Source organism: Oncorhynchus tshawytscha, linkage group LG23, assembly GCF_018296145.1.
Source record: "Oncorhynchus tshawytscha isolate Ot180627B linkage group LG23, Otsh_v2.0, whole genome shotgun sequence".
Lineage (NCBI taxonomy): Eukaryota > Metazoa > Chordata > Actinopteri > Salmoniformes > Salmonidae > Oncorhynchus > Oncorhynchus tshawytscha.
In genome coordinates this window covers 5,138,666-5,149,338 of record NC_056451.1, presented here as the reverse complement: position 1 = coordinate 5,149,338, position 10,673 = coordinate 5,138,666, and the positions used below count along the sequence as shown (strand labels likewise).

The following is a 10,673-nucleotide window of genomic DNA, read 5'->3' as shown; positions in this document are numbered from 1 at the left end:
AACACCGGACAGTATAGTAGAGTTAACTTTTTGCACTCCTCAGTGTTAAATCGACACTAGAAATGTAACACTTTGATCAGTGTACTTTGTACTCTGTGTAGAGTGGGACCATATGTACTCGCTGACCGTGTTAAATCAACACTTTAAGTGTTAAATTTAACACTTTCAAATTTACTGTGTATAATGCATGTTAAAACTAATGTTAATGCTACTTCACTACAATCTTACCGTTATCAGGCCCGTTACAGCATGTTGCATAAAATCATCATTCGTACCAAGGCTGGGCATATCATGAACTCCAATTCAATTGTTGTACAAATGGGCATGTAAATAGCCTACTAATAATGAGTTAATTATCATAAAACTCAACAGGATTAAACCTGTCTCTAATTATTCTCTGAGGAACTTTCCACAGTAGATATGCTGCCATTTTAGCAGGTTAAACACCTCAAGTGGCAGTTTAGAATTAATCTCCAATCTAAGTTGATATATTATTTTTAATTCATTGAGCAACAGGCTTAGAATATATCTAGGTTTAAAGTGAAAACTAAATTTAGATTAGAGGAAGGATTTAGGATTGAACTTAACTAGGATTAATTTAAAACTAGCTTTAACATTTGGTGCAACAAGATGAATAGATCAACCTTGATTTAACCCAGTTTAAGAGTTAATCCATAATGGTGCAACCCACCCGGAAAGTTGTGGTAAAGGATTATCAGATGAGGAAATATGAAGCTCTATGACAAAATGTAATTACATGAGCAGCATATAACTGGAGAGGTTGACGTCGAAATAAGAGGATACATTGAAATGTGTTCTTTCAGATGAGGCACATTTTGGATTCAGGCATACCACTCCAAATTCAGGAATACCACTCCAAATAATGGTGTGTTACATTGACTCGTGAAGAATGGGAGAGGGTCCTTTCGGAGAGAAGTGGTCGGTATTTCAAAACATTCTCATGGGTAGGCCTATTTGCAGGAAAGATTAAAGAGTAGAATCCTTGCTGTGTAGTACATTTTCAACATCATACATTTTCAGACATATATATATATATATTTTTTACATTTATAGCTCCATAGAGGGAGAAACTTGCATTGTAATTTCATAATACTATAAGGAGTACAAGGAATTAACAGCCAATGCCAACCTCCGCTGTTTGGCTGCTCAGAACAGAAGTGGTAGATACACCAGTGTTGAGGAACATACGCACAAATAACTTTTGGGATTCTGCTAAAATCAAGTCACTACAATTACTGAAAGAAAAACTTAAAAATGAAACATCGGCACAAATAATCGTTTTTCCAGTACAGTGCTACATTTGTGCCGTATAGTGTTCAGGCAACCCATTTTAAAGTGTTTGCCCACAGTAAAAGTAGATCAAAACTGCATATTATTCAGTACACCATGAAATGATACAACATATAGATTGCACAGACCCTACTGAGTACTCCCCACTCCACTTTTACATCAGCACAAATTATACTTTTTTCTCTATGAGCCCTTATGTAATGCATATGCAGTAATTTGCAGTGTGGCCAATGTATTGGCCGTAGTAAAAGTCCAGCAACACCCCGTATTATTCAGAGCCCCATGAAATGACACCATATATGGATTCTACAGACCCTACTGAGTATTCCCTACAATATTTTTATTGCGACACCTAGAAATAGATTTTGCTCTGGTTTTCTGTTCTACTTGATAACTAATTACACCCACCTGATGTGCCAGGTCTAAATCGGTCCCTGACAATGAAAACAAACAGTGGCGCTATCTTCCAGGTCCAGAGTTGAGTTTGAGGGCGGAGTGATTCTTATTGTGGGCAATGGAATGGGTGGAGTAAAAGGCCAGCAACACTCTGTATTATTCAGAGCCCCACGAAAAGACACCATATATAGCCTACATTCCACAGACCCTACAGAGTATTCCCTACAATATTTTTTTTACTGTGGCACCTAGAATAGTTTGTTTTACACGCCAATAATATTCCATATACAGTGATTTGCATTGGGGGTATTTGGCCTTGGAACATGTTTTAAAACACGTGTTGCAAATGTCACTTAAATATTTATATTGTTCATGTGAAGGCAATTATTCGTTTATTGACATGTTCTACTATTACGCGAGGGACTTTTATTTTGAACATTTCAGATCGTCATGTCTTCCCTCTGGGTGGGTGTTGTAGAATTTGGATTTACCTGTAGCCGCAGGTAATAACCTATACAGGCAGACGAAGGAACAGAACACTGGAATTTACCAAAAGAAGCTTAGGGTTGGTAGAGAGTTATATGTCTTGGAATCGGCTGACTTTGTTGTGAAGAAAACACAGGTGGAGAGTTGAGAGACCGATACACACAAACTCGACTCAAAGCAAGAACGTTTTCCTTACGGACTTCCGTAATTTTATCGGCGTCAAGAGTTGCCAAAAGTAACCCAAGCGATTTATGCGGTAAGTTGACTTTTCAAATGCTTACCGTATGAAGAAGCTTACCCTCATTTCGAACAAGCTTTACTCTAGCCCAACATAAAGTGACCGTATAGATGAGGTGTTTGTTTTTTGAAAAGTCATATTTAACAAACTTTCCAATTTCTTTATTAACCTACAAAGGTAGCATACCTGGGTAGCCTACGCGATCAAAACAGACCGAGTGCACGCACGGAAAGTGTATCCAAAACAAAGCCGTTGTGACAATTCCACAAGCCGAATTGATACGCGATGTAGATTGACTTGAAATATATCAGAATTTGACTTTTTCCTATGGCATGCTCTCCAATTGCATGATTAAAGCATGTATCAGCAAAGTAGCCTACAACAACTAACTATGGGCTGTATCTCAAAATACAGTATTAGTACAATGTTTGGCGTCAATAGTCTACTTGTTGCAACAGGAAATGATTCATGTGACTGTGGCTGGCAAAAGAGATGATTAGTAAGCATAATAATTACTGTGTTTAGATATTTATTTAACTCTGCAAGTCAATTAAGAACATATTCTTATTTTCAATGACAGCCTTAGGAACAGTGGGTTAACTGCCTTGTTGAGGGGCAGAACGAAAGATTTGTACCTTGTCAGCTCGGGGATTTGAACTTGCAACCTTCCGGTTACTAGTCCAACACTAACCACTAGGCTACCCTGCCGCCCCAGATATGACTATAAAGTGTTTATATTTCATTGTTCCCATCACATTGAAAGGTCCCGGGTGCTTTGAGCCATGCCTGGCCACAGCACAGGGGCTCCTCAGAAGTCCCGCCACGACAAACAACACAGGGGACACAGCACCAGGGCTGACGGCTACAAGCAGGGCCGCACCATCTCTAGAGACAGTACTGCCAGCCAAGAGCCCTACAAGGACCCCCATGTCGACCACAATACACGGGAACAGTATAATGGTGACCACACTCGTCACTCTGAGGGCCAGCAAGGCCGCAGGGGAACCCCCCCAACACGACGCGTCAGCGGGCGGGGGTCAGAGACACTGGGGTTCATCCCTGGCTCAGCGGACTCATCCCAGAGCACAAATGCATGTGGCTCCTGTGCCTCTATGGGCTGGAGTGGCTGCAAGGCTCTCCTCTGCTGTGTCCTCACCTGTGGCTTCTGTGGCAGCCGGGATCTCTGTCTGCCTGTCAACAACGAGAGCTCCACAGACCACCCCGGCAAGGCTGACCCTGAGCAGCCCCACCCCCCCAACGGCGTGGCCGTGTCCAAGCCCACTTGCGGCATCCCTCTGGAGCCCAGCATCAAGCCTGCCAAGCAGTCCTCCAAGCTGCCTCCCAGTGACAGCTTCCGTTACAAGGACGTCCGCATCGGGGGCCAGACGGTGGTCTATCCCACGTCGTCGGGCCCCAAGCGGACGCGTCCTGGCGGCAAAGGCGACAGCCAGCGTCCCGTCAGCAACACCAGCACCATCTACTCCCGGGAGGACCTGGATCTGGACGACCTGAGCGACAGCGGCACGGACATTGACTCGCTCATCACCAAGAAACTTCTAGAGCTCTACGCGCTGCACCAGATCGACCAACTTGCCAAGTGCACGTCGGACTCGTCATTCTCAAGGAAGACCAATGAGATCAGCGAGCTGATCTGCAGCATTGCTCAGGACTACAACCTGGAGCAGCAGGAGGCAGAGTGCAGGCTGGTGCACGGCGTCATCCGCATCAGCACGCGCAAAGGCAAGAAGAACAAAAACTCCAACTCCCAGGCCCAGGAGCCAGTGCACCAGCAGCCGCGTGCAAACGGGAGGAACGACCGAGGGACCCTCCTTCCTGACAGTGGCAATGAAACAATGACGTACACCTTTAACAGCAGTGAGAGTAAGAGGGTTACCACATTCATCTATACATTCAAAATAACTAGTGCATTTCAGGTATTGAGAGTCTTGAGAGAATAAGGTGATAATGTTTTGTCTTTCAATTTAAGTCAGAAAATCCAATAATGAATTATTTGAATTACAACAATGAATTACTTTCCTATTTAACCACCCACTTTTCCCCTATTCTTACTTTACATGTTTGTTGCAAACCAAAACTATAATCATAGTCTCTGTAGATGACTCTGCTGAAATGCTTTTGGTGCGCTACTGTTTGTCTCATCTCTTCGGTATCATTGAGTCTCCGTTTTCTTTCATATACATCTATGTTTGAGTAACTCTACATTGTATTTTTACCACAGTGGAGCCTGAGGTGAAAGTGTCGGAGCTGACACGGTCGGACGAACTAGCAAGGAAGATGAGGCACTACAGTGGAATAAGTAAGTACTTCTGGATATGAATTCTCAAAGTCTCACAGTAAGAGGGCTGATATAGGGTCAGTTTAGTATTTTTACATCATAATGAATGAGATTTCTAGGACATGGGGTACCTGATTCTAGATCAGCACTCCTCTGAGATGCTTTTAGAAAACGTGCCCTAGTCTAGCTAGTCTAGGCCAAACCTGCTCGTACGGTAACATTGTTTGCCACTTATTTTACAGTACTTAGATTACTACTATATCAAGACCCTGTACTTCCCTATACCATAGATGGTGTACTGTATAAGATACAGTGCATTCGGAAAGTATTCAGACCCCTTTTCCACATTTTGTTACGTTACAGCCTTAATCAATTATGGAATAAATACAATGTTTTTCCTCATCAATCTACACACAATACCCCATAATGACAAAGCAGAAACATGTTTTTAGAAATGTATTAAAACAAAAAAACAGATACCTTATTGACACAAGTATTCCGACCGTTTGCTATTTGACTCTAAATTGAGCTCAGGTGCATCCTGTTTCCATTGATCATTCCTGAGATGTTTCTACAACTTAATTGTAGTCCACCTGTGGATATGATTTGGAAAGGCACACACCTCTATATAAGGTCCCACAGTTGAAATGTGCATGTCAGAGCAAAAACCACTGCATGAGTTGGAAGGACTCTCCCTAGAGCTTGCCGCCCAGCCAAACTGAGTAATCGGGAGAAGGGCCTTGGTCAGGAAGGTGACCAGAAAGACGATGGTCACTCTGACAGAGCTCCAGAGGGACAACCATCTCTTCAATACTCCACCTATCAGGCCTTTTATGGTAGAGTGGACAGTCGGGATCCACTCCTGAGTAAAAGGCACATGACAGCCCTTCTTGGCGTTTGCCAAAAGGCACCTAAAGGACTGACCATGAGAAACAAGATTCTCTGGTCTGATGAAACCAAGAATGAACTCTTTGGCCTGAATGCCAAGAGTCCCATCTGGAGGAAACCTGGCACCATCCCTACGGTGAAGCATGGTGGTGGCAGCATCATGCTGTGGGTATGTTTTTCAGCGCAGGGACTGGGAGACTAGACAGAGAGATCCTTGATGAAAACCTGCTCCAGAGGACTCAGGAACTCCGACTGGGGCAACGGTTCACCTTCCAACAGGACAACGACCCTAAGCACACAGCCAAGACAACGCAGGAGTGGCTTCGGGACTAGTCTCAATGTCCTTGAGTGGTTCAGCCAGAGTCCAGACTTGAACCCGATCGAACATCTCTGGAGTGACCTGAAAATAGCTGTGCAGCTACGCTCCCCATCCAACCTGACAGAGCTTGTGCCATTCTTCTCTGCAGATCCTCTCATCTGTATTTTGAGATTTTCTCCCAATCTTGCAGTGTCATACCCTAGAAGACTTGAGGCTGTAATTGCTACCAAAGATGCTTCAACACAGTACTGAGTAAAGGGTCTGAATACTTATTGTAAATGTGATATTTCTCTTTATGAATTAGCAAACATTTCTAAAAACCTGTTTATTTTGTCATTATGGAGTATTGTGTGTAGATTTGAGGGGAGGAAAAAAAAACTATTTGATCAGTTTTTGAATAAACCTGTAATGTAACAAAGTGGAAAAATTCAAGGGGTCTGAGTACTTTCCGAATGCACTGTATATCTCGAATCTGAGCCAGCATCTATTTACAGTGTGGTGGGTTCTGTAGCATTTCAATGTAATTGTTCTAAACTGGAAATAATCTCCCATATCTGATCCAATACATGTTTTCAGAACAATAACACATTGTTTCCTTGTTGTGGTTCATGGAATGGTTATCTTTACTTGTCCTGGGCAGTGTTCATTTAGGTACCAAACGGAAGAAAACGGACTGGAACAGGGAAGGACTAGCTCGACTTGTTACAAACGCTCATTTTCCATTGCAAAAGGTTTTTAAATGTTTCTAGCTGCGTGCCCTAATGAACCTAACCCTGGGTTCTATGCGGCAGGCAGCAGAGGAAGTAGGCCTAACCTCTGGGTTGACTGTTCCGGTAAGTCTATGGTCAACGTAGTGCCCAGTGCAGCTGCAGGCTTTTTCTAACCTCTCTGATCACCAGTGGCATACCGTGCTTTGACGTGACTCCTGGAGAATAAAAGCCTTCGCATTCCTCCTTTTTCCATGAGCTGTTTTCTTCTGGCTATTATACCACCGCCCCCTCTCTGCCACCTTATACACCCCTTGCATCCAATCTCAGTTCCCCCATTTGCTCAGGGTAGGTAGTGTATGTCGTCCCCTCAGGCAGCGTATCAGGTGACATTAAATGCCTGCCACATAATGGTCAACGGTTTATTATGGAATTTGGGGAGTAACCCTGATTACAGCTTTTTTTGTTATACGGTAGTGAGAATAGAAGGTGAGGGGCGGGAGTCTTGTTACAGCGCCTTTTGAATGGAGGGACATTGTGGTGTTTTCACACCATATGCATCTGTGGGAGTGTGCCAGGATATCATCTGTCAGAATGTCATTTTCTATTTCTATTTGATGAAGGGCCAGTTTGCTGGACACAGATTTTAAGGCTAGCCCTGGAAATAAAAATGCTCAATGGAGAATATGTAGCTTTTAGATCCAGGACTAGGCTTAATCAGTGTCCAGGAAACCGGTCCCGTAAGGTATCGTGTGGTTCAGTAACCATTTAAAGTGGTAACTTCAACTATTGCTATACCTTGTAGTCTCTGTCCATTCCAATGCTGGCTGGTAAATGTTTCTCTCTATTCTGGCCCTCCTAGATGACTCCTCCAGCTCAGCTGCAGCCTACTCTCACTACCAGCATGACACAGAGACTGACTCGTCAGGGGCCCCATTGCTGCACGTCCTCTGAACGTCATGACAAGGTCAACACAACGTCCAGGGCACAACATTCTCACGGGCCTCAACCGAAGTGGGGCCGGCTGTTGTGTGATGGTGGGAAATGTTTGTTGATCAGCCTATTGTTTCTCCAACACTGTCATGCTTCCCTGGAACTGTAGTAGAAGGCCATCTATAGAGACTGAGAGGATGTTAAGTGTGGGACTATTGAAGCCATCTCTTCACTCTGGTGTGGAATCAGCATGTCCTTCCAAACCATGGAACCGTGAGTGAGGCTTGCTTGCAATGGGGAAGGGAGAGATGGTGGCACCACTCTACGGGTGCACAATTGGCACATATCTGAACATCTGAAAAACAAGGGGATTTAAAAATATAAAAAAATTAACGGGAAAACTATGGACTTTTTTGTATTTGCATGCTATGTTGTAAGTTGTTTTTATACCAGTTATGTTGTTGCCTTGCCACTCCAAGCAGAGACACTAAAATCACTCCATGCCATTTTAACTCCGTTCTCAGTAAAGTGACTGATCCTAATGCATAACCGTCCCTGTTTAAGTGTGCATGTGACAGTGCGTTAGGGCAAATTGACACCCTACCATTTGGACCCAGTAGCAGGTTTCGCTTCATACTTTACTTTCAGTGTCAAAGGAGTTACTTTGTACAAAACTTCTTTTTTTTTCTAAGTTAATGTTGCTTCGTGGTTTGTGTAAACATCTCCTTTGAAAATGTAAATGGGGCATTTGGTCACTTTTTAAACAAAAAAAACAAAAAAAAGTCAATCTATAGGTACATTTTTATAAAAATAATAAAAGGAATGAATCCGCTTGCCTGTTTATGCCAACTTGCTACTGTTTAATTCAACTGTTTATCTAATATATGATAACTATATTAACTTAAATCTAATACAGTATCCTTATTGTTTTGGTATGTACATTGGATTGCATCCTAACTTGAGATCGAGCTCCATTGACACCTGTGTTTAACTCAAGTCAAGTATTGGATTCGGATTCGGACCATTGAGTCTTGAAAATTGCTCTGTGCTGCTTATGTACATATGTCTATTATTGAGGAAGACTTGGAATTTTGTGTTTTTGCTGTTGGGCTAGTCTCTCTGTCATTTGATCAGATTTATGTTAATGGTCAGCTATGCAGCAGAAGGGGCAAAAAGAGCTACTGTAGGCTTTATGTTTGGAAGAGGCCTGTACTGGTTGTTTATTGTCAAGCTTGCAATCATTCCTTCCCATGTAATGTGTTAACTTATATTATTTCAGCACTAACTACTCCTGCACACTTGTTTTGTCTGCTCACCCTGTCACAGCAACATGCCTGTGCAACGTTGTTGGGCTACCTTATCAGTACCTCTGTATTTCTCCCCGTCTCTCAAATTACTGTTGTCATCCTTCTCACACACCCCCCCCCCCGGTCAGTGTGTTGTCAGCCTATTTCCGCCCTCAGAGAAAAAGGAGGAACTCGTTTGACTGGTTTTGACAAAAGGATATAAAATCCTGCCATCTGTCCTGAGTAGTTCATCGCAGAGGGGAGCATTATCAAGAAAATGAACCTGCTTTTGAGAATGAATCAGTCGCAAAGCTCTGTGGGGGTTTGTTCCTGTTTTCCCTGGCTCTGCCCCCTCTGCATTCCAGTTCTACCTGTGTGAGGTGTCATGAAATTATAGTTATTTCACAACTAACACCTCATGCCAGGTCACATGACCGTATACATACCTTCTCTAAACCGATTGGCACAGAGAATGTATCTTTTCTTGGATGTTGACACATTTCAATAAGCATACAAAACTCCCAAGTTGTCCGTGGATAACGGATTTGTGTCATTGAGTTTATCATCTTGACTCATGTCTGCCTGATTATGTTTGGAAGAATTGAATTGTGTTAGAAACATTAACCTAATGAAGGTTACATCCGAATCCTGCTTGTCCTGGTGTCAGTTTAAATGACCACCACAGGAGGGAGCAGCATACCACAATAACTGAAAATTGTTGCCCTGCTCCAGCTTAAAGGGGTACTGCACCTGCTGATTTCGGCCTTGTTTTTTGGCTTGCTCCTCAAGAAATGGTGGCGGACGTGACTGAAGCCAAACGCGAGTTGGTTATGATGTGTGGTTGGCTATGGGTGTTTCTTGGTTGTGTGGTTAGATATGGGTGTTTCTTGAGTGTGTGGTTGGATATGGGTGTTTCTCGGGTGTGTGGTTGGATATGGGTGTTTCTCGGGTGTGTGGTTGGTTATGGGTGTTTCTCGGGTCTGCCCTTGCTACACCAAGACACACCTATCTGTCAGAACCTTGCCCACAGCTGTTTCTCCTCACGCAATCACCAACAAAACCTCCAGCAGGTTGAGTTTAATAAATACAGGCAGATGTATGGTGAGACACCGGAGGAAGCTTTGGATAGGTCAGTAGCATACAGAGTAATATGAGAAGAATGCAATTGCTGAATATATGTCGACATATTCTAAACTAAGTGTTTTGATAACTTTCATATGTATTAACAGGTTCATGTTGAATAAACGACATAATTCCACAGAAGCAGTGTTCTGCTGATGTAAGTGTGCATCATTTGTTGAAATTCCCAGCCGATACAGGTATTGTGCCTATTGACAATTTTGTCTGGTGGTAATTGGAGCTGTCTTGGCAGACATGTCGGAGTGGTTATACCTTCCTGTGTGGTATCCCATATACAACAGGAGTTCCCTGATCCTGGTGCAGAATACACAGGGTATGTGTATGCCAGGTCTCGCCTGTACATGTACGTCAGTCCAATCATCGTGGAAGTCTCCATGTGCTGGCTCCATACATGTTTCCGTGAACACATACACACACACAGTCACTTCTATTACCAATGTGCTGTGAAATGTAATGTCATGTTTGTAATTGTATCTAACTGCTTTAATTTTGATGGACCCCAGAAAGAGTAGCTGCTGCTTTGGCAGGAACTAATTGAGATCCATAATAACTACAAATGGCAGTTAGGTAATATCTGACATAACTCAATATTAGGAAGGTTCCTAATGTTTGGTACTGTATACTTAGTGTCTTTATTATTATTATTATTGTTTCATTCACTTTTTGACCTGCA

The 10,673-nt window shown here is 42.9% G+C and overlaps 1 protein-coding gene across 1 annotated transcript; it reads left to right on the top strand.

Moving 5' to 3' along the window:
* Positions 1–1,895: 1,895 nt before the first annotated feature.
* On the top strand, positions 1,896–10,123 carry LOC112236443 (keratinocyte differentiation factor 1). Its single transcript, XM_024405036.2, has 4 exons — positions 1,896–2,449; positions 3,195–4,312; positions 4,671–4,748; positions 7,504–10,123. The coding sequence occupies exons 2-4, from the start codon at positions 3,214–3,216 to the stop codon at positions 7,593–7,595; spliced, it is 1,269 nt and encodes a 422-aa protein (XP_024260804.1). The 5' UTR covers positions 1,896–2,449; positions 3,195–3,213; the 3' UTR covers positions 7,596–10,123.
* Positions 10,124–10,673: the final 550 nt, after the last annotated feature.